The 24,529-nt window shown below is 48.2% G+C and overlaps 1 protein-coding gene across 3 annotated transcripts in view; it reads left to right on the plus strand.

Annotated features, from left to right (window-relative positions):
- The window catches only part of GALNT17 (polypeptide N-acetylgalactosaminyltransferase 17), a 221,003-nt gene extending 205,655 nt beyond the window's left edge, over nt 1-15,348 (plus strand). For all 3 annotated transcript variants that reach the window (XM_075113040.1, XM_075113042.1, XM_075113041.1), the window contains 3 exons: nt 1,113-1,208; nt 11,192-11,359; nt 12,012-15,348. In XM_075113040.1, coding sequence (XP_074969141.1) covers nt 1,113-1,208; nt 11,192-11,359; nt 12,012-12,140 — 393 coding nt within the window. In that variant the 3' untranslated portion in view covers nt 12,141-15,348. The remainder of the gene's footprint in view (nt 1-1,112; nt 1,209-11,191; nt 11,360-12,011) is intronic.
- Nucleotides 15,349-24,529: the final 9,181 nt, after the last annotated feature.

Here is a 24,529-nt window from a genome sequence, read left to right on the forward strand (position 1 = left end):
CGCAGTTTCTTCTAAAAACCTATTTTGAGATTTATTTCTGATCTTGGAGACAGTATACAGTAAAATATTTTAATTCCTCATTTACTGAATTGACAGAAAATTATCTATATTACCCATTGACTCCATGGATTAAGCAGCTGTATATATATTTAATATATAGTCATTTTATAAAACCCTTTGACTTAAACTCAGCCTAATTCCTTACAAGGTCTTTGTAGGATACAGTGTGTTGTCACAACAGCTTAAGGACGAGATAAACTAAGGAGTCTTAATTCAATCTCTGCTGGCTTTGAGACCGTACTGGGAATAGAAGAACAGGCATTTATGGGAACTACTTATACTCTGTTGCAATAGGTCTCACGAAATAGTGGCAGTTTGAGAACCCTCCTTGAAGCACAGCCCGAGCACCCCAGATGGGCATTAATTTTTAGAAAGATTTATTAACAGAGTCACTTAATGCTTTCAAGCTAAAACCCCCCAAAAAGTCATGTTTTCAGAAGCATTGTTGCAGTTGCCCTACATGGGGAGCCTGGAGAGAGGACATCTCTGCATTAACAGAGCTGGTGGCTGGCGTTCGTTCAGCGGCCACTGGGCTTTGTACTGTGAACCCAGCACTTCCATGCTCCCTCCGAAGTGTGTCCTTCAGTACTTGACAGCTGGTTTGCCATCTCTGCATCTCCTTCTGCATCCCCACGGTGATTCAAAGGAGCTCCTTGTGCTAGCTGGATTTCTTTCCCTGCCTTGTTGAGCACCTTGAGATTTCAATGAAATACAAGCAATTATGCATTGATTTCAGGCTCCTGGCAACATGCCGACAGCAGTCTAAAAATAGGTTTGTTAGCGCCACATATGACCAAATACAAAGAAAACTGTGTTCAAGGAAGTCGGCTCCTTTGAATGGTGATTATTATATAAAAGCAGTCTTCATTAGGCCCTGTATTTAAAGAAAACATATGGCACACTAAACCTTTCTCTGCCTGATTATGCCCAGTGATATAGCAACATATATTCTTTCTATAGCAAAAGAAGCTAGAGCCAATGTTGCACATCAGTTTATTGCTTATCTCCGAAGAGACAGGGCCATATAACTCTGCACTTTTTATTTGTTACAGCTTCGAAACAACAAGGCAAAAGACGTCTGCCTCGACCAGGGCCCACAGGAGAACCACACAGCAATATTGTACCCGTGCCACGGCTGGGGACCGCAGGTGAGGAGTTACTCTGCTGGGACCACGCGTGTGGGGAGCAGGCGGTACCCGGCAGAGGCTGGATGGGCGGAGGTCAGAGTATGGATGTGCAATGTGTCTGTTGGCTTCTCTCAAATGTATAAGGTCCAGCTTCTTGTTAAAAATGCCTCAGATGTAGAGCTGCATTTTCCCAGCTACTCAGACTAGCTGTTTTCTGGATTACCATAATCATGCCAGAGCTGCAAGTAAAAGCGTAATTTTAAAAAAAATCTTCCAGGTGAGGGTAAATAATGCTGAAAGCAAAGAGCCAACGAGCCGAGCCGAGCCAAGCGTACACAAGCAGAGCATTTGGTGACGTTTCCATTCTCTTTCACCGAGCAGAGTTAAAATGTACCAACTGGGTAAAGAAAACAAACAGTGCTTTTTAATGGGAAGATAATTAGCCATTTCAGCTTGGCTGGAATTTACCATAGCATTAGGTTTCTAGAACTCCTTTTGCCTTTCCAAAAGTTCTGGAGCAACCCAAAAGCTTCTTATTCTAGTTGTAAGCTTTTTCTAGATTGAAACTCATCATTTCAAGATTCGCTCTAGATCTCATACCTTTTAGAGGATTGGTGGATGTGTCAAATACTGAAAGTTAGTGACGATAAACTAAATCAGCCTCTTCTGTAGTTTTATCTCTTACTGTGTTTTAAGAAGAAAGCAGCATGGGAATGCTGCTGGTTCAATCGATAGAGCTGGAACAAAACAAGGTGTAACACTAGCTCTGTCGCTACTGGCATCTGTTAAACCAACGGCAGGCTCTAAGCTGGACCTCCAGGATCTGCAGCTCCAAGGATAATTTACCCAGTTCCACACTTAACTTTTCCTGTCTGTTTTTCTCATATCTCTGCCCATATCCTCACTTCAGTATTTTGCCTAAATCCCGTGATTGCTTTTGTGGTTTTCTTTCTGTATTCCTAGTGGTCATCATCTCATCATGCAAATCCCTTAGCACAATACCCTTCTTCCCTACAATCTTTAAGGAGAAAATACCCTTTAGGTAGGTAGTTTCCCTTTAGGTCTGGAAGCAGAATGGCCATCTTATGACACATGGGTTTTCAAGAATTACGATGTGATTTTTAGGTTTTCTTTCATTACCAAAACCATGCCTGCCCTCCCTGATGCCACAGAGTAGCAGCACTTGTTCTTCTGGTGGTTCAGCTCTACCCAGTGAGGCCCTGGGTGCTTATCATCAGGATTTGATGTAGGTATCTGACTTCAACCTCCGGCTTTTGTTTACATTTCCCATGTAAATGCTGTGCCTATCTACAATGGAAATTTAGCCAAAGCAAGAATGTTGCAGATGATGGGCTCTACTGTCTCTGTGCTTGCACGGTGTGTAGCAGTGATGGATGGAAACGGGGATAAACTCCTCTGTGACAAAGCTGTTTCATCTATTGCTTTGCTTTTCCCTTTGTTAAAAAGTCCATGCTCATTGCCGGACTCAGAAATATTTCCCTGATACCTTCTCTGGATCAGCCACATTTGTGCTGGAGGGGTTTTATCTACTAATCTGCTGAAAAATTGAGGCAAAACTGTACCTTAGAAGCTGTCTGAACACCAGGTTTCAAGGCTGAAGCCATTATCCACATTCTCTCAAAAGAAGTGGAGATGTGCCGCAGGAGGAGACGCATGGCACCTCACAAGGTGGGGCAGGTCCTGCCTGTCGCTCTCCCTTGCCAACAGGACAAGTCTTACATTGGAAGTGTAACGCTGATTCAGGTGAGGTTAGGTGAGACGATCTCATCCCAGCTGTGCCCAGATGCTGAGTTAGGAACATTTAAGGTGTAGACAGAGATTTATTTTTATTTGCAGGACAACAAACTGTCTTTGCATGTTTTAGGGAAGACCTGCCCTCTGAATGCATGTATTCTGGTCGCTGTGCTATATGGGCTGTGTTCCTTCCCTTACCCAGTAAGGCTGCCCTGGCTTGCCATGGCACCATTTTCTGTCTTGGCATCATGATGTTTGTTACTCTGGCAATGGCCATGCCTTCCAACAGCTTATTTTAACACCAGAGCTGTCAGTGCTGGCAGATGACAGGGGGTTTAGGCTGAGAACCGCTGGGTGGGCAGGACCACGTGTCTAAAGTATTGTGAGCACCTAAGTCCTGTTGAAATTACTGTACAAGAGCAAATTGCTGTCATGAAGCAGCACAGCAATGAGTGAAGACTCAAATCCAGGCCACCTCATGCACTCCAGTGTTTGACAGATGTACTGTGCCATCAAAGGCAAGCTACTACATCAAACCTTCATCTCGACCTAGAAGCGCATCAACTACATGGAAGTACTCAACACCAGCGGTTGAATTCCTGCTCCCAAGAGCTCTGTAAGCCTGCCCTGCACCTCTGCTCCAGGGTCACTGGGATCTCCGTGGAGGTACAGAGAGGGGAAACTTCTGATTCCTTAATAATGTTACAGAAGAAAGCTCAGCACTGCAGTTCCATTGATTAAGACCAAAACTGTGAAATATAATGTGCTAAAGACCATCCCATTAAGTGCCTGCAGGTATTTGCATAATAAAACACTGCCTGTGACAATTTCTTCCATGAATCAGAAAGGAAAGCAAGGAGGGGAAGGAAAGTGCCCCACCAGTCAGTAGGGTTTCCCAGTCTTTTTGGGGTAGTTTATTTATTGAGAAGATTTCCAATTTAAGCATCAGATCTTTCTGGCTGAAACAGAGGCTGCTGCGACTGGTTTGTTGGCTCCGAGCTGCGTTCTAGCCCATGGTGGGTTTTAGCATCTAGGTGTCTTTTTCTGAATACCTAAATATTGAATACCTGTGTGAATACCAGGGATATGTAAACTCGGACTTGAAAACAGGACATTCTTTAATCCACCGGCCAGTCTAGTTCCTTCACAGACTATAGGAGGTGGTCTTTACGAGGGAGGAAGGTGCCCCAACTGCTGCTTTGCAGGTGGAAAACAGACATGAGAGTTCACAGCAAAATCTTGTAGCCATTCCCTAGGGTCTGGGAACATGTGATCCTGTTCCTGGTAGCTTTCCCAAGGTAAGATCTGATTTTTTTTTTTGTCACGTCTTAATGATGAGCTCATAAAATCCGGCTGAAAACCTGGAGCATTAATCAGGGCGTAGCAAGATGGGGTGTCAGCTCTCTGTTCTATCACAGGCCTCAAATATGACTTAAACAAATCTCTCGGTTCTCCACCTGCAAAATGAGCCTCACTGGCATGAGGGTGAGTAGAAGACTGAGAGGGGATGTAGAGCGGCAGGACACTGCAGCTGTGGCAGCCTTAATGAGTATCTGGGAATCCAGCAAGCTCAAGGAGGTTAATTTTCAGCTAAAAACTGTATAGTTCAGGAGATGGGAATGCATAAAGAGCCCATTCTCACAATATAGTCAGCCTGGGCTTTCCAGACTCAGCAGGACAAAGTAATCCCAAAGCTGATCTGAGCCTGAACTGCAAAATTCAGGAGCCATCTGAGCCTAGGAACTGGCTGCAGGAGTCCTGCGGGGTAGAGACAAATCTCACTTTGGTCTATCCTTGCCTTTAAACAAAGATCAGTCAACTGTGTCTGATCGAGTCACTGCTAAATATTGTTTAATATTGTTTAAATATTGCTTAAATGCACACAATTTTTTTCTTAAATTGCACGAACTGGACTTCCTGGATGGAAACTTAAACCTCTAAGTGCGTTATAGTATGAGAAACTGAATTAGCCTGACATTGCCTGCTAACCCTGGGCTTTAAGATGAATGGCTAAAAAAAGCAAGTTAGTTATTTTTTCCTCAGCTGTTTTTGTGATTAGACTTAACAATCTTTTCTTTTCCTACCTGATGTTCTGAAGTCAAGCGTTGCAGCGCTGTCGGCTCCCTTCATCTCGCCTGTCCTGCAAGCTCAGCACAGACTTTTCTTCTTGGTCTTCCACCTCCACGTTGTCCCTTCCCTCTCCAGCTGAGAGCCAGTTCTTGGCAGCTCTTTTGCTTTGTGATACATGCAATTAGTTTAACTCCTTGAAAATGCTTTTAAAAAGTAGCTATCAGTGAGTGCAGAAGCTTTGAAATTAGCCTTTTGCAGAAGCATGGGTGCCGCACAAAAGAAATTGGACTTTCACTACTACTGTTTAATTAATGGGCTGTACATTGTAATTTATTGCTGGGAATACAATTAGAAGTAATATAAACACTTTGTTCAAATAGCTCGCTTGTTTATACATCTAGAGATAGATATATCTAAAACCTCAAGGAGTTGCAATTCCTTCTGATTCGTTCAGCATCCAAAAGCACACGTAGTCGTGCCTCTGCTCAGTGTTCACGTAGTGTCCTAAAACCTCCACTTCTGTCCTTGCTACTATGGCCCGTCACATTCGTGTTTAACTGCATTTCACAGCTGAGGAGCAGGTTCCTCGGCTGCAGCGGGCGGGAGTGAGGTGTGTGCCCCTGCTGGCACTTTCATGGGTGCGAGGGCAGCAGCAGCACGGGCCCTGTTTCCTGCCACGCCGGGTAATGCTGGGATTCTGTTGGAAGTGCTCGCTCCTTCCAAGTCCATCTCCACACCACGTGGCTGCTGCGTATCTGTAGATGAGCAGCCCAACACAGAGAGAGGGGGAAATGATCCACTCTCCGGGGACCGATTTGTCCTGTTCAAGGCAGGGCAGCTTGTATTATATCTTGAGTTCCTGCTCTCTCTGCCGATGACGACTGATCGGTTTAAGCTAAGCGTGTAGCATTCAGATGGACGCAGTTGGGTGTGATGGACCCCATACCTAGCACTGAATTTGGATGAGAACTTGGCTTTTGCTTGCAACACCTCTGTTGTAGCATCCATCAGTGGGAGAAATTTGGGGGTTTTTCTCTTGGTTTTCTTTCAGAACTCCGTTCTCCCTGCTTTCATTCACTTCCAGGTCAAACTGTTATCAGGTTTCATGATGAAGTATCCCTTTATCCTGTAATTATATTGAGCCTGCTCTTGGATTTTTTTCTTCCTGATGGCTTCATCTTTTAAGCGATACATCATGAAAACACCTTGCCGTAATGATGTATTACACTAATAATATAGTAATACCTCATTGGAGTGACAGAACTATGGTGATATATTAACATGATAGAAAGCACTATAATACTATAAAACTTAAGATAATGTTCACCCAGCAGAGCAGTTCATTTAATTATAGGATAAAATATGTTTTGCCCATTTAAGCATCAGAACTTGGGGACAAAACCATCAATACTGAGATCATCCGGGACACTGCGGTATCAAGGATGACAAAATAGCACATCAGATGGAACTGTGTTAAAAAGAAAATACCGTACTCTTTACTTATGGTTGCTAATTGATGATCTGCTTAGTGCAGAAAGGAAGCTAAACAAGACTAAATTATTTTCCAATAGAGTCAATGAAGGTCATCAAGACTTTTATTTCCCAGGTGCTAAGATGTCTAATTAACTTTCTCCCATCCCCAAGATGCAGCCAGCCAGAAACAATAATCAAAGAAGATGTATTGGTGGTGCAAGTTTGCTGATGGGAGACGAGCCCAAGCGATGCGGCAGGCACGTGTGCGGCTGCATGCCCATCCGCGATCCTGGTGTCAGCGGGAGCTGCGGGTCCCCCCAGGGCACAGCAGCCCCCCAGCGCAGTACCTGAAGGTGGGGGACTTCGCAAGAGGCAGTTTTACAGTTTTACCCGGGATGCAGTTTTCCCTGGGAAGGTGTTTGTAAGAGGCTGTGGGTATGAATGCGTGTTTCTCTCTGGAAATGTGGCTTTGGGCTATGTTTAAGACCTCACCAATATTAACCATTTTTAAATGGGTAATTTGTTAATATTTTCAAACTGTTTTCATCTGGTCCTTCCTCTTGGTCTTTCCATTTGTTTCTTGTCTGGTGCCAGGCTGGGTAATTCCTTTAGGCATTTCCTCAGGCTGGTACCTCCATGTTTGTCTTTTCCTGCTAGATTGGCTGTATCCTTCACCGTCCATTCGGCGTGTGCCTGGCTTGGTCTGGTTTTTGGAGGCTGGCAAGTCTGCATAACAGGCAGTGAGACATAGGACAGATCCCATTAAAGGAAAACATATTCTTAGGGCAAGTAGAGCAGAATTTGAACTTGGATGTCTTCAGTGATTTGCCTTTCCACAAAGCCAGGAAAGCATGGTTTTGTTACATTAAATACCACTGGACTTAACTGGTTATACAACATGTGTTTTCATTAACTTCTTGCGACTGGACACTTCAGCAAAACCTTCGTCATCAACGAAATAATTTCCCTTGAAAAGAGGCAAACTTCTATTACCTTCAAGCGCCACGATGACTGTGTGAGGAGATCACTGGTGACGGCAAAGTAGCCACGGGGTCTCCAAGGGAGCAGCCTTGTTCAGACACTTGCTGATGTAGGCAACATTTTGGGGGTGGTGGGCAATGAAAGAATCAAGAACAGGGGGGAAATCCTTATGAAACATTTGAGAGGAGAAAACCCATGTGGTCCAACAGGAGAACATTTGGTGGAAAGGCCTTCCAAGATCCTATGGAAAGAGCTCACCTGGCTGCGCTGTGAGGATGAGGAGGGGAAGAGCACAGACTGATTAGGTGGTGCCAGGTGGATCGGGTACACTCCTGGGCAAGACAGCAGGATTCACACAATTACATTGCTGAGACTCCCAAACATGGTGCCCAAAGAAGGAGCATATTGAAATCCTGCTGATGGCAGGCCCTTCTTGTGCTCCCCTGAGCCAAGGAGTGGTGTTACCCCGGGGGTATTTTGCACTGATGCTGAACGTCCCTATAAGCACTTGCAGTATTGATCGGGCAGAAACCTCTCACTGTTACGTCTTGTTCCTTCAGCTTTCATATGTGGCTGAGGTATAAGTTCTCATCAACCACCTTTCCCAGGGCTCATCATCTGGGGCTGTGCTGGCCATGTTGAAGCAGGCAACTTTGCTTGGAGTGCTGAGTTCTTGAGATGGCAAAATGCTGCAACCACTCAGAAGGTTTTAATAGCAATGGTAGATGTAATTTACTGATATTATAAAGCATTTGTATAGCATCTTCAGTTTCTAAGGTAGGCTCAGGCCTTACATGAGCACACTGTCTGGGGCTGCTCTTGAAAATGTTGGTCAATGCACGTGGTGATGAGACAGAGGCAATTCCCATCTCTTCTCTTACAGGGAAAATCCAGACAGAAGGTGCTGGCCAGGCTGCAGCTATGCTCCCCAGAGCTGCCTGTGGGGCCATCTCAGGTGTCAGCCTCTGCTCTGTATTTGCTCCCCTTTTATCGCTCAAGAAAGATCCATTGGCAGCAGGATCGGTGCTTCACTGCAAGACTCCCATTTACCCGAGTGCTTCACCCCCCATTGTCACCTTGGGGCTGAGACCCCTGGCTGCCGTGGCAGATCGCTCTGGAGAGGAGTAAAATAACAAAAAGAAGAATTAAGGCATCAAAGGAAAATATCCCAAAAGACATAAATTCCCTGAATGTCTTAGGAGCGCAGTGGAGCTTGCATTTGCAAGTTAGATGGGATTTTTTTGGGAATAATCACTCTCGGGTTGGACGGTTGGATGGGCTCGAAGGCTGGAACGGCTGCTGCTGAGCCTCTGCTGCGCTCGGCAGAGTAGATTGGGCATTAGGCAGTGTGCTAGATCCAGATGTGTGCTCAGGGCTTTATTTATCTGGCTTTTATATATAGTAGATGACATATCTAATAGATGCACTTAATGCATTTTTCATAATACCGGTGTTTGTTTTTCAGCTCATTTTGTCTCTCTCCAGCCCCGGCCCTGTTCCCTTCCTCAGGAAAGATTTAATTTTTGCTCTACTTATTTTTCCCACCACATTAGGCGACAGCATGTAAGAGCAGCAATCATGTTGCCTTGTGGGCATTAGGCCAACTGTCTAAGGACAAGATGCCAAACATCATACAAAAAGAAAGTGTCTAGCACACTAATTATGTACATGGTAGGAAACATTTCAGAAACAGGAGAAGGAGAATAACCTGCACTGCCCCTTTGGGACCTCTGGATGATTTCTTCTGTATGTCATGGCGAGGGCTTGTCGTCTTTTGTCTTTTCCTTTATATACCTCTTTCTTTTTGCAAGGCAAGCAGCCTCATTCTCTGTGTTGGGGCTCAAATACTAATTCAGGTGAGTTGCGTGGTTAAAAACACACTGTCAGGCTGAGAGCACCATCTCGCTCAAGGCTTGGCTCATCAAAACATCAAGCTGCTAAAAACAAATAATGAGAGGCTGAGCCTTCAGCTGGGCTGGAGGTGCCCAGGGGGGTCATACCCAGGCTGCTCCAGCCTCGTGCCCAGAGCAGCTCCCTTGCTGGGAGCCTGGCACAGCAGGAGCCAAGAACGGTGGTGGAATGGATCCCTGTCCTGCGGTCAGGCACCCCGCACCTGGGGAGGACGGTGACTCGGTGGGAGGAGGAGGAGGAGATGGTTACGGCTTTAAGCTCTGCAGGCTGCCCTCCTTTCCACTCTTGCTGTGCCAGTGCAGCAGTTTGGAGGGGAAGTTACTGTAAAGCTGAAGAGACATGTACTGTTCTGCACCATCTTGCAAAGGGGGCAGAAGAGCAGATCCTGCACAGGGGATGGGGTGGGGCAGCTTTGCCCCATGCTAGCATCAAATTTATGGTGTGGGCTGCTGCAGCTGAATCTGCCCGGGGGTGAATACCTTTGGCAAATGGACCTTGGTGAGGTGTAAAGTAGCAGAGGTCTTGCTTTGATACACAATGCATTGGTAACTCCACCAGCAGTTGGGAGCAAAGTGCGCCAGGCACCCACCCCAAGGAAGACGGCAGCACGGGGGCCAGCTGGAGGACTCGGCACACCTGTACCTGCAGCCAGCATCACTGAGGGAAGGCAAAATCGGCTTCAAGCACCATAACTGTATCTGTGGCTACTAGCTGGAGTTGGACCCTGATACATTGGTTTAACTTAATTTTCTATGTTTAATTATTTTAACCAAGATAACCTGAACTCCCCGTGTGATTTACTGTCTCTTTTTAAGCATCTGGGTCACAGATACGCTCAGTTAATTAATGTGGTGAATACTCCTTATTTGTCTGCTAGATAATGGATTGATTCATAATTTAAATAAGCAGCTGTGTATATCTTTCCCTTGAACTATAAAAGGCAGCCCACTGTCATTCATCTCCTTTCGCTCCAGAATTTAAATATGTTTAGGGAAATATTTTGATGGGATCCCTTAAACACTGCAAATGGAGGAGCCCTTCGTGTGGGGCCCCGTCGCAGCAGCAGGGCTGTTTCGGTGCCATCTCGGTGCCAGCTGTGCGCTGCCCGTCCAGTGCCCCCCAGTGCCATCAGCGCTGCCCGATGCCCCCAGCCTCCCTCTCCTTGGCAGCCGAGACGGGTTGCTGGGAGCACTGGGCGGTCGGATGCAGCAGGTATTGCAGGGGTTAGCTGCAATCCTGAGCCTTTGCTTCAGTGCTGAGCCGTGGGGGCGGTTTGGGCTTGCATCCCCAGGGAACGGGGCCAGTTATGTGTTGGCCCCCTTTGGCTGACGTTGCTGCTCGGCTGCTGTTGGGGTTGCTGGAGGGCTGTGCCAGACACACCAGCAGCATTGTTTGCAGGCCAAAGCAAGGCTGGCTCACCAAGCATGCAAGAAACCACAGGCAGGGCCAGCACGATGGGCCAAGCCAGCTGGCTCTGGCTGAAAACCAGGGGAAATCATCCATTGCCCCAACCTAGAGTGTTCAGGCCAAAGGAGGCTGGAGGACCCTGTCCTGTGATGGGTTTAAGGCTCAGAGTCATTCTTATCCCTTCCCTGTGCCCCAGCTGCTCACCTGCATCTGCAAAAAGACCCAAAACAAGAAAGAAAAGCTGCAGAAAGCTGGGTTTCTTCCTCTTGTCAGTTCTGCTTTCTCTGCGCACCATCCTCACAGGTTTTTTTTCCTGGAGCTCTGCAAACTTGTCCTTTCCTCTATCACTTTTTAATGATGCTCCAAAGATACTGATGGTCTTTTTCCTCTCCTTCCTTGCTCGTCAGCTTGCACGCTACACCAAGGAGGGATTTCTTCATCTCGGTGCCCTTGGGACCACAACTCTTCTGCCTGATACCCGCTGCCTGGTGGATAACGTGAAAAGCCGCTTCCCCCAGCTCCTCGACTGCGAAAAGGTCAAAAGCAGCCTCCATAAGCGCTGGAATTTCATACAGGTTTGTTACGGGTCTGCCATCGATGCAGTTCCTTTGCTTCCCAAACCATGGGATCTGGCACATTGTCTTTTGCATGAGACGGTGTGGGATGAAGATGAAATGGTTCTGTGCAACAGCAGGTGCCAGGTCCTAGGGCAGAGGGAAAAGTTTAGGAGGGATGAGGGGCAGGGACAGTATTTTAGGTCAATTTCCAGTAGAAGTTTCCCTCTCTGATACCCTCAGGTGTATGTAAACGGCCCTGCCGATGACTTTCAGATTTATTTGTATCTTACAGATAATCTGTGGTGAGCTACATGAAAACACGGTACTTTTGTCCAAGAGTGTAAATAGTATACATTCTACAGACGTGCCACATCTTCCTAACACAGGGGTGCAGCCATGCTATCTAAAGGTTACAGGTGTCCTTTGGTTGCTGACATGTTAGAGATCCGTGTTGTCAGTGATAAAAGTTGCTCATTCAATTCACATTGATTATTTTAGGAATTATTTTATTGTTTGAATTGCATTATTGCCCAGCTAAGTGCTGTGCACTTTCCAGCAACGCACAAGGGCACATCTGCGCTCCTGGGCAGCACACAGTCCTAGCTTGCTTCACATGCAACCTCATGTCTTTAATTTTTTTTAATATTTTCCCCATATCCTTATATTTTAGAATGGTGCCATCCTGAATAAGGGAACGGGACGATGCTTGGAAGTGGAGAACAAGGGAATGGCCGGCATTGATTTGATTCTTCGCAGCTGCACAGGACAAAGGTGGACAATTAAAAATTTCATTAAGTAAAGGGTGGAAGAGTCACAGGAGTTTGACTTGAAACACGGCTGACTTGGACTGATCAACTAGACTCCTTTGGAAAGGACGAAATATCAAAACAGAGCTTTATTCATGTTATTAGGAGAGGACATTGGGGAAACGGGCATTTCTGTCTTTTTATTTTTATTGTATATTAGTCTCTCACAGCTGATTCCAACTGTGTGAAATTGGGTCAGAACTGCTATTTTCTTCTGGCAAGCACTCTAAAAGGTACCACTTATTTCTGCTGGGATGACTGTAATAAGCTCATGCAGTCTTGTAAGCATTTTACTGACAGGGAATTGTTGCTTTCCCAGATGACTCCAGGCTCTCCCAAAGGGCCAGGTAGGTTTGCACCACGATCAGAGTTGAGGAACCCTTGATACACCTGCCTGGCAAGCATGAAAACTTAGGTGCTTGTCAGAGGAAAAGGTTGCCAAGCCCCAGAAGAGCTGAGTTCGAAAGATGTGGTGCTCTGCTAGGCCCTCTCTCTCTTTTCCCCTTCTTGCCCCTGCAGCCAGCAACCTTTCTTGACTCTGGGAGAGGCAAAGCTCTCAGAGACACCCCAGTAGCTGCCGTGGATCTCAGGTGTCGTTAAACAAAATCCTATTGAATACAAGCACTGATCTCCCATTGCCCCCTCTCCGTCACCCACGCGCTGCTGCACGAGCCAGCCCCACGCAGCACCAGTCCCTCCCGTGGAGGCCCCGTGCAGGCTCCCCTTGGAGAAGACCTCGAATGTATGCCTGCCTGTTGGGGCAGTTGCCTGCCCTTCTGGGTATCAGTCTGACTCGTGTGGTAAGGAGGGCTTGCGGGATGCTTCCTTCCCAGCACGAGCCTGGGGGCTGCAGATCCACCTTGCCCTCCCAGCAGAGCTGCTGGCCTGGCACTGTCCCCTCGGAGACCCACCTTTACCCTTTTTCTTTTCTCTTTTCTTGTAGGATGGATGTGCTGGTGCGTGCAACAGGCTGAGAGTAGGTAATGCAAGAGAAAGTCGCGCTTGGGCTTCCCTCCCATGGAGGCTATAGGGTTTGTTTTTAAGGCATTCTTGGTCTGAAAGAAGACCTTAATAGTGGTAGTCTCCGTAACTTTGTAGTGGTGTAGTTCTCTTCCTGAGGCTCAAGCACACCTATCCTGCCTCGTCAGCGTGAGACTGTGGTCAAGGTCCACCCCAAACAGCGCGCATTGCTGCGGTCCTTTGTGGGTGATAGTGAAGTAAGGAAGGGAGAGGGAGGGCAAGACACCAATAAAGGGTAGTCTGGCTGAAATTCTTGACCTTGAAGTCACTTCACGCTAGTTAATACAGTGGGGCAATCTCGCCTGCTTCGTTTGGCCCACAGTAATCTTGGTTACCAAATCTACCTATCTGTCATGGGAGACCATGGGTTTGGGGTCCCGATGTCTGGCTAACTGCCAGAGGGAAACATGGTCTTGCAAAGTTCTTTTACATGGATGCTACACTAATGGGTGGATATCGGCTTCGCTCGGTGGAGAGGAGAAGCCAGCCTATCTCCTGTCCTTCTCATGGAATAATAATTTTTCTGGTTGCCCTCTGGCTAGGGTGCACTAAAATATATTAATATATGAGATGTACATGTAAATATGTTTCCCAAAGACGGGATGTGCACAGAGTTGTTTGCTGCAGAGCACTCATGCCTGTCTTCCATTTGCATCAGGATGAAGCTACCTGGATGTTTAATGAGTTTAATTTTCAATGCCATGCAGCAGGTTTATAACTGGTGTTTTAGTAATTTATTGAACAGAGCAGATATATTTCGTTGTTCCTTCTACAGCTACAGCAATGAGCATCGCATAGGACTGATTGTTCATTTAGGCTTGACAAGACTTCCTCATCCATTGGGGTTGTCTGATTTTTTTCCCTTGCCTTCCTTAATGAAGCAAAACCTCTTAGTTGTCCTGAATTGCAAAGTAGGGAGTCAATGTAGAATTTTGCTCTCTTATTCGCTGTTGCATCATCTCTTGCGTAATAAATTTTAGCACTTACAAAACCAACATGATCACAATGTCTTTAGATGCATGATATATTTCCCCTTGCATTTGTTGCTGCCTTCTAAGAAAAGCAATTTACTGATGAAGTGGACTCCAGGAAAGTCTGAGGGATTTGAGACTTCACAGCTAATGGTCAAGATGGTAAAATGCCCTTTAATTGAGCAGTCAGTTTGCTGTCAGTCACCACTGGAAGCCACATATTGTTTACTGTTGGGAAAAGCCTGCATGTTTCAGGATAAACAACCAAAAAGCCCTTGGATGTTGCCTGTGCTATAATTCACGGTTCCCAGTTCAGCTCTAGCCCTGCCAGTGCTCAGGGCGCCAACAGATGGGCTTTGTCAGATTTAATTGTGGTGGTAGAAGGTGTCACCGCCCCCAGCCTTCCATCTGCTTCAGCTGCTGGAGGTTTCTGTCCCCATCACCGGCAGCAGAAATGAACACGCGGCTGCACCTCGGCTACTGTAACTCGCAGACGTGCTGCAGCCACCTGGCAGGAGGGGCTTGCTTTAGCTAACGCACTGCATCGTCAGCCGAAGTCACTCCGGGACGGCCACGCCGCTCGCTCAGGGGGCAGCAGCCCCTGGCAGAAGTGGGGTGCACCACCGAGCATCCCCAGCTGCCTGGGGCCGTTGGAGCTGCCTGTTGGAGGGGATGGACGTGCACTTGGGAGCTTGTCCTCAGGCAACACAAGGTGGCCTGGCAATTGGGATCCTGTTGGTGATGGGCTTTTTTGATCCTTTTAAAAAATTAAGGTTTGTATATGTTTCCTTCGTGCTCCATAAAGAAAGCAAAAGCCTGAATATCCAAAAGGCAGGGGACGACGGAAATGAACACTTTGCTCCGGGAGCCTCAGGTGGGGCAGAAACCTTGCTGAGGTGATTTGCCCATTCGCACTGGTGTATATAGAGTGCTTCAAAATGACTGAAAAGAAGCAGCATGAGTAAAATCAGGATTAAAAGCAAGAATTTAATCTTCTGTGTCCGTGTAACTGAAGTTCTGTTCTGACATTGGTTTGTGACATGCAGAGATGATTGCCGAGGCGATGACCCAAGGTCCGCACCCTCCTAAACAGTAGAAATCTGTCTTAGAAATCGGGATCTAAATGTTGCATCTTGCGCTTATCTCTAATAATATGTTAATTGCTTTAAAAAGTGATATCGAAGTGGTTCCTATTAAATATATGATTTGAGCCTTGCCTCTTGAGTGATTTTAAAAAGATTCACTGCTGATGAGGTACAGAGGCAGTCATTCTTCTCCGTTACTTATTTAATAGAAAAGTGCTGCTCTTCTAATGGAACTTCCATTTTAAAAAGAAATGGAAATGAAGGAGAAATCAAGAGCGATGGCCGATGCAGATTAACCTCCCCTTTCATCCATCCCTACTGGCTGCCACTCACCAAGATAATGCAGTTACATTCAAGAAGCTGAAAAGATACGTTACATGGTAAAAAAAGCATCGCTTGCAAGTGCCTTCCTGTACCCAGGCCAGGCGTTTCTAAATGTAACCTGAAGCTTGGGGCACTCCTTAGACCAACTTTCTTACATCCATATTGTCCTAGAGCACAGGTTGGCCAGTGATGCGGTGTCCCTATGAGGACAGCGAGGTATGGGTAGGTGTATGCCCATGCAAGAGAGAAGCATATCTGTGGGTGCACCGTATAGTAAGGGCACCGCTGCAGGTCTCCTGATGGGAGCAGCAGCTCTCCCACCCAAGCTGAGGGCACAGCAGGCTGGTAGCACGAGTCCAGGTAAGTGTAGCCTCCAACCTCGGGCCTGTTTGTGCAGAGCGTGGTAAATGGAGCTCCATCATGGAGTGTCCCCTTCGCAGCCACAGCTCTCTTGAAGGATGACACAAGATGGAAACCTGTGCTCCTGTTGCGTCCGTTTTACATGCTCAAGGCTTTCTCAGGGGAAAGGCCCAGGTTAGAGAACATATGATCTGATGTGCTTTATGGCAGACGGAAGTCAACAGCGAGCTCTTACTCTTTCGAAGCCCGTAGCAGGGCCTTTGTGCTGCAGGGCAGAGCCAAACTTGCAGAAAGTTCCCTCTAAGCCCTCAGATGAAGTTAAACTGCTGACATATTGAAGTCAAAAGTTAACTCATGGACTCCCATTAGAAAAGCCTCTCTGCTTGATCACTGAGCAATCTGGGCACTCAACCACTTCTAATAGATACTGATTTAGGCACTCTACTGCGTAGTGTGAAATTAGGCATTTTGAAATCTCCGCAGCTTGCCTTTGCAGACGAGAAGCCGTCTCGCATTGGTGGGGTGGGGAGTGGGAAAAGCATATATGACCATTAGGAGCCTCAGCTGGATTTCCAAGCACATTAGGATGAAGGATTAAGGGCCCTTCCCTGTCAATGCCTAACCAAAGTAAACTGTAGATGGTTCTTTAAACATCAGAAAAACTTTGTGCCAGCTTCAGGGACGTAAACCCTTCCAGCCCCACCAGCCTAGAGCTGCAAAGGTGAGGGGCTGAGCTCTTCTGCATTTTTACTGAAAGGCCAAGGTCTTATTGGTGGGCTGACCCTGTGTGTTGGGAGGAGGTGGTTCCTGGAATCACTGGTCTTATAAATCAAAATATCCCCCAAATTATTAATATCTTTAAATCTTCCTCAAGGCAGGAGCCACACAACATGCTGAAGCCAGTGAAGTTGCTCAGGTCATTCAGGTTTTCAGCTAAGTCAGTGCTGGTGGGACTGGGATCTCAGCTGCGCCTTCGGCTTAGAAGCAAGGTGACAGCATCCTTCTAGCAACACATTCAAAATGAAATAACATAGCAGAAATGACAAGCTTGAAATCCCAGGTCAGTGGTCTCCACTTATCCAGGATATCTTGTCAAGAGCAAGTGGGTTAAGTGTCACATCCCACAGGGATTGCTGTGATAAACACCTGTCGATGTCTCAGCTGGGTGCAGCAGCTGGTGCCATCCATGGCTCCTCACGCCAGGGAGGTCTCACCTATGGGCTGAAGTAGGAGTTATAGCAGAAAAAAAGAGGGTCAGTTCCTATTTACCAGGCTGCTAGTTTGGGTTCCTCACACAAGCCCCAGCTGAGAATTTGGTCCGAGTGCTTTGGGTCATGCTTGGAGCTGAGATACCTCACGCTGGTTGTGCTCAAGGCAGTGCCACTTATTGGGGAAATAATAACGTAGGCATTATCTCCAGGGTCTCCTAAACTGCTAAATATTTATTCTGAAGGCATGCAGGAATCACTACCTAGAACAGCCATCCTGATCCTCTGCGTCAATTTTTGTTCCTCTGGCAGAAGGCAAAATAACATGAAGAAAGATTGTATAACCTGGAGAGCTTTCCAGAGGAGGAGTTTCTTCTTTTATTCCCATCTGGTGGCTCTGGGATATGATGGGTAATAGCTCTCCAAATGTCTTTCCTGGCTATTGTAATTCTAGGGTTTATTGTTATAGGCAAGTATTTGATAGTTAGGCAAGAGCCCATGCAGGAACTAATTTCTCATTGTGCTCTTCAGAAATCACAGCCAGGAGGGAAATAACAGCAGAGCGGGACAAGGTGATTTGCTGTGCTGAGATACAGAATTGACACCCAGCACTAAACTGGTAACGACTTCTGGTGTTTTGAGAGCAGAACAGCCACCGCGAGGATCCTTTAGCCTTGCAAGCTCCCCCTGAGGAGGCTGGGTTGTTTCCCACAGTGCTCCTCAGCACTGAAAATGTGCTCGAAGCCTTATTCTGGGAACACTGGCCCAGCGATGCACCCCATGTGGCGGACGGCGCAGAGCTTCCACACGTGTCATTGGCATGTGCAGGAGCTTCCCGAGGCTGCAGAGTTGCTGAGCAGAGGAGAGGTGTGATGCGTTTGACCTTGGCTGGCTGCTGGATGCCCACCCTCCATGGCAGGGCAGGGAGATCGCTCATGGGCATGTCATGAGCAAAACAGACTGGACTTGGGCAAAAATAATTAAATTTATTGTAATTAAAATGGAGCGGGACGGTGAGAAACAAACCCCAAAAACACATTGTCCTGAACACCCCCTTTTTCCCAGTTTCAACTTCCCTCTGTCGTTCCCAACACTTCTACCTCCCCCCCACTCCCCAGGCGGTGCAGGTGGATGGGGAAGGGGGGCTGCAGTCGGTCCATAACACTTTGTCTACGTTGATCCCTCCTCACGCTTTTCCCCTGTGCCATCATGGGGTCCCTCCCATGGGATAAAGTCCTTCACAAACTGCGCCAGTGTAGGTGCCCCGTGGGCCACAGGGCCTGCCAGAAAACCTGCTCCAGTGCAGGCCCTCCGTGGGCTGCACCTTCCTTCAGGGCACATCCACCTGCCCCGGCGTGGGGTCCTCCATGGGCTACAGTGGGGTATCTGCTCCCCCATGGTTTCCTTCATGGACCGCAGGGGGACAACCTACTTCACTATGGTCTTCTCCACCAGTTATAAAGCAATCTCTGCTCCAGCACCTGCAGCACCTCCTCCTTCTCCTTCACCGATACCAGTATCTGCAGGGCTGTGTCACATTTTTCTCACCCTCTCACAGCTGCTGAACAGCATTTTTTACCCTTTCTTAAATATGTTATCCCAGAGGTGCCACCAGCTTCACTGCTGGGCTCAGCTTTGGCCAGGAGCAGGTCTGTTTGGGAGCTGCCTGGACCCTGAGTTTGGCCTTGCTCTGCCCATTGCCTGCTTGCCCAGGCAGGACCTCACGCAGCTGCTGCAGTAAAGCAGGAGGCAAGAGAGCGCTGGTTGTGGGAGGGAGGGAGGAATTATGATGGAAAAGAGGGCTGCCCCTTCCCATCAGATCCAACGACTTGGAGCATCCGAGGAGGTCTTACAACTTCAGAGGGGTTTCTGTGCACAGAGCTGACTCCAGGCCAGGCAGGCTAGGACACCTTTGCCCCAGGGTGCAGAGGAAGTCTTGGTGGGGAGGCAGGTGGTGTGGGACCCACCCTTTCACCCCAAGCCTGGCTGTGGGTCTCTGCTGTGACCTCCTCCCTTTGCCCACCCTCCCTAGGCCCCCTCCTCATCCCGCAGGGCTGTGCTGGGAGGAGGGGGGCAGCACAGGAGCAGCGTCTGCCCTGGTGTTGTCCTCCCACAATGCCCCATGCTCCGCTTTGCCCCTCAACTCATGTCATCTCACTGGTACCTTCACTCCCTTCATGTTTTCCACGCTTTGGTGCTATTTTTGTTCCACTTCCCCATTTTTTTTAGTCCTGCCTTGTCTTAGTTTTTGTGTCTGGGGCTGCCTTACGCTTCCATCTTTGTTCTCTGCAGCAGTTTGCTCTAACTCTGTCCTCTCTCGTTCCTTTATTCTCCATGTGTTTTGTTTTGTTTGCTCTGTCTTTCCTTTGCTATTTGATTGCTTATTTCCACTTCTGAGTTTTTTCACTCATTCTTTCCTGTTTCATCTCTCTTCTTTTTTTCCTCTTGCTTTGTTTTCCCCATATTCTTGTTCTCTCTCCTAGTTGTTTTGTTCTTCGTATATCATCGTTTTGCTGTTTAGATTCCCCATCTACCGCTTTCCTCTCTGAGTTTTCATTTTGAGTTGGAAACCAGTCTGTTTCTTTCTTTAGCTTTTAATCAGAGTGTCTCTAATCCAGGGGTTTTTTTTTTTATTGCTAATAAATAGACATCGACACAGCTTGTTATAGCAGCTGGTACCCATCCTGCCTCTGCCAGCACTGCAGTGCTTTGACACAGGCTCAGTTTTGGTGATCGCACGGCCAAAGCCATGTTTTTTCCAGACTGTGAGACCCCCCTGCCATGAAAAGGTGCAGGCAATGGGTAGAACCTGCCTTCAAGCAGCAGAAAGCTGTGGTGTTTGGGGACACATCTCTCCAAGGTGGCGGGGTGAGCCTGTGGTCCTTCATTGCGAGGGTCCACATCACTCATGCAGAGGGAGGGGGAAAGGGATTAGGGTAGATGTGAGGCTGTCAGGGTCTCAGGAGCCTGGCTTTGCTATAGGCTGAGATTGTCTTTTTTTCTAATAAGGAAAAAAACCCAAAATACTCTACCAGTCTTTATGCTACCCCAGTTAGCTGAATGACAGCAGAAGAAATGCCCAGAGCCTCCTGTCCAGATGCCCCATACAGCGGTGGGACCATAAGCATGTGGAACTTCCAGGGGAAAAGCCAGGAGCTGCACAGGGTGGAGGAAATAAAGGGGGACGGAAGACATTAGGGCCAGACTCAGTGAGAGGGGGAATGGGCCGATACCTGGGCTGCTTCCTCCTGTCTTTGGCCAGGAGGAAGGCGCCCGATGGAGCACGGGGCCCCAGGAGGGGCCAGCCCTGCCGTGCCCAGCCCCAGTGCATGGGCCACCCCCAGCCCCAGCGCACCGGGGGCCAGGCTGGGAGGCACCGAGCAGCCTCTCCATCCCCCAGGGTGGCCGCACCCAGGCTCCTTCCTGGCAGATGTTCATCCCATCTAGTCCTGAACTGCCGCTGATGGTTCATCAGTGCTTCCTCAGGCATCACCGTGCTCACAGTCAGAGATATTGTCCACGCATCTGTGCTGAATTTTCCTGCTTGAATGGCACGCCTGAGCCTTTCTGCCTTCAGGGCCCTGCCCTGACAGGGAGGCTGCCTGGATTTTTTTTTTCCTTCTGCTCCTATTCCCTGTGTCATGTTTCTTCTGGTCCAGAAAAGAGTGAGCTATGGCTCTTTCATGCTTGCTAGCCCAAAAGAGGCAGCTCCCTCTTGCTCATCCACATCCTCGGGAGCCAGGAATCGCTCCACGCTTGCTGCAGAGAGGCTTCACAGATCCCAGGCCCTCAATGGGAGGTGACAGCAAGGGACCATCCAACTGTTGAGCATGTGACCCCCTGGCCTGGGACCGCCAGGGGAAAGCTTGTCCCCAATACAAATCATAAACCAAATTAATTATAGGCAATCTATAGAGCAAGGTCACGGTCTCACATTTACTTTCCCACTAGGATAATTTAGTTGACCTCTTCTGTTTAAGTGTAACAGCTCCTGCTGAGCTGCTTTGTTGCAGTTGATAGCGAGATAATTATAATCCCATCAGTGGTTAAACTGTTTCAATAGGCAAAAGACACACTCTTCAGGCCTTTGATGGATATCTAACAGCTCCCAGAGATTTGATATTAATCAGCTGCTATCTCTTGACTGCTGGGAGGCAAGTGATCACTGACAATAGCAGCCGAGGGAAAACATGATTTTTCTGAGATGCGCATTTAAAAAAAAATAATGCTTTGCAAGGCCTGTGCTTGCGGCTGAATGCCGGAGCTGGCTGTTAACTGTTCCTGCTTGGTTCGCTACAAAAGCAGCCTCGGAGCTGGAAAAGCAGCTAGAAATCTTGCTCCCAGCTGTCGATGATGCTGGTTACCACCAATTTCCTTTTACCACAGGTGAAGGGATGTGAACCAGAGTGTTTGCTGGTTGCAATCAGAGGGGGGATTTTGCTGTTAGTCTTGCATGACTTATTTAATGGTTGGATTTGCAAGGTGAGGAGTGAAAAATGCCAGTTAAAATGTTACTTAATATTTGATGCATACAAAATGAAGACCCCATAGTGTTTGAATCCTTCCTGGGAAAAGATGGCAGGTAAAATATTTTTATTACTCAAGCCTTTCAACCAGATTCCTTAAAACATGCTGAATTTCATGTTTTAATGAACGATTTCCCCTATACTGCAAATTTGTGTGTGAAATCATGAAAAGCAATAAGCTCATCCATTTCTCTGTGATTTTGCTATTAAACTGCAACAAGACAGACAATCCAGTCAGTAGCACTAACACCGCTCCTTGAAAGAAGTCAGCTGTGCTGAGGGCCTTTAAGCACAAAACTCTTCCCTCACCCATCCTGCAGAGCAAGGGCATGCTTTTACCCTGAATATTTGGGATCTTAACCTATGTAATTGCATCCTCTAATATGACTCATTAAAAGACTGGACTCCTGTGAGACTCCGAATAGCTAAATGGTGCAGAAAAAGTGTAATTGTTTTCCAAGGAGGGTTTTATTTTTTTAATTTTTAATGTGGTTAGGAGTGCACGCAGTTCTGTTGGGTTTTGCTTTAATTATTGTTATTTGTGTGTAAACATACAGAGAGATTGTTGTAACCATTGGCCTGGAAAACTACCTAGGAGGTATTTGCTCCTCGCTGCAATGTTTAACGTTTCATGACTGTTATTTTGCAGCTTCGCTGTGTGCAACACGTGCCAGCCATTTATTATGAGAGACCCCCGCAGGCCCTTAACAATGTGGGTGTCCCTGTGCTGGGAACTGCACGAAGCATGGCGAAGGAGGCAGCTGACACGCCTGAGGCAGAGGATGGGGACAGGGAAGAGTGTTTGGGCAAGGCCCTAGCACAGGGCAGAGCTGTTCCTGCTCGGAGGTTGGAGATGCGGCTTCGGGCAACACGCCTGCCTGTGCCCCTGCCTGGTCTGGGTGCCAATGCCCATCTGGAGAGCCAGCGAGGAGGCAGAGTGCTTTATTTATTTGCTAGATTTGGGTTTCTGCCTCTTGCTCTGACATTTCCTTGAGCCAGATAGCTCTCTAAATATCGCAGAGAGGCTGGTCTGAGGTCCTTCATGTTTCAGCTATGGTCTTAATTCATGCCAACCTCTCACGTGGGCAAGCAGCGTGGGGTGTCCTTGTCTCCTGGCTTTGCCAGAAAGCCACTTTGCAGAGAGGCTTATGTGGGACCTCCGCAATGCCCTTTGCCTTATGTGCTCCAGCAGTGCTGGCAGCTGCCTCGTAGCTGCTCTCCTCTCCCAGGGAAGGTGCTGGTGCTCGGCACTTGCCTGGAGGCTACTCCTTGCCCAAGGGGCTGATGCCACCCAAGTGGGGGCCACTGCGTCCCAGGACAGTGGTCAGGACAGAGCCCTCCTCTGCGCTCACATCTCCCTTGAAGGGAAACATGCTACAGTGCATGCATGTAATAAATAAATAAAAATTAAGATTCCTCCAAGTGAGTTGGAAATCACTAGTGCAAGATTATCTTGGTGAGGTGAAGAGGATGGGTACCCCCTCTGGGGAGCAAGTGCTGCCTCACCAGCCAGAGCAGTGACATCAGGAGGGCAACAGCTGCTCACCGGCAGTGTGGGGTGGCCCATGGCAGGGTGCTGCCCCGTACCCCAGTGCCTCACGTGGGGTGTGAGGCCTCAGGAGGAGAAGGAAAGTCACGTAAGGTGTGTGAGGGCAACACTGGCGAGGTGTGCCGGGTTTAGTACCCTGGCTGGGCAGCGGCAGGAGGTGTCTGGCCAGTCCTGCGTGTACCTTGGTGGGGTGATACTCTCCTGCAGCACGCTCGAACCCCACGGGGTTCAGTGAAATGTTACCCTCACAGAGGGTGAAGCTGTGGGTTGGGCGTTCGAATGCAGGGTTTTCTGTTTCCTTTGAAGGCCCACATGGCAGCGGAGCGGCTGTGCCCGCCGGGGGAGCGGGAGGGAGCCCTGTCCTGCGTGGGCACTGCTGTGCCACAGGCCAGCCACACCGAGAGGGAAGCTGGAAAGCTGCTTCCTCAGTGCCACCTTGTGCCTGAAAACCAAACAGCCTGGCAGTTTTGCAGGATTAAAAGCACAGGGTAGTGGCAAGGCTGTGAGCAGGCCAGGGCTTGCCCGTGGGGCTGGCAAATCCCAAATTGGGGCAAAAAATGGCTTATCAATAAGGCTATGAATGGCTCCTCCCTGGGAGCAGTGCCCTGGTGACTGCATTACTTTAAGTGGAGCTTTAACCAGGGAAGTTGAGCCTTACCCGAATAAAGGTGTATTTAAAGATGGTTTATATTTGCCCAGCTGGAGAGATGCACACAGGCTGGGGAGCGCTGCCTGGCTGGCACCCTCAGGGCACAGCTCCTGGTCAGGAGTTAACCGCTTGGTAAATGTGGCCATCAACAGGAACAGGAGTGTTAAGCTCGGTGCGCCTTGTGTGTCTGAAAGGTGCTTTCCTTGCCAGCGAGGCCTCTTGTGGAGGTGCTTTCCTGGTGCCAGCCACACGTCCCTGGTTTGCCGTATACAGAAGCCAGATCCTGAGCATGGGAAAGTGTCAAGTGGTGCACGGGAGAGTCCAATATCCTCCGTGTGCGTGTGTGCAGCCCCTTCTTAACCCTGATCCTTAATTACAGCAAGTGTCCTGGGTATCAGTCTATTCAACCAAGGAATTACGCCTTCAGGCAAAGAGGAAAGCTGACCTTTTGAAAAGCCCAGTGGTAGGAGGCAGGGGGGAGGGAAGAGCACCGGAGCTGTGCTGCCTTAGGCTGGCACTGCTGGAAGTACTGGGTGAAAACAGAGCTGCAGAGTCAAAGCTCATCTTCGATTGTGACTCTGTCTCTTGACAGCAGGCAGCTAAGCCCCAGAGAGCTGCTTGCTCGCTCCCCCCCTACAGCCGTGCCCCCTCCCAGCCCCTTGCCCACCACCAGCCCCCTTGCTTTGCCAA

Source organism: Phalacrocorax aristotelis, chromosome 18, assembly GCF_949628215.1.
Source record: "Phalacrocorax aristotelis chromosome 18, bGulAri2.1, whole genome shotgun sequence".
Classification (NCBI taxonomy): Eukaryota; Metazoa; Chordata; class Aves; order Suliformes; family Phalacrocoracidae; genus Phalacrocorax; species Phalacrocorax aristotelis.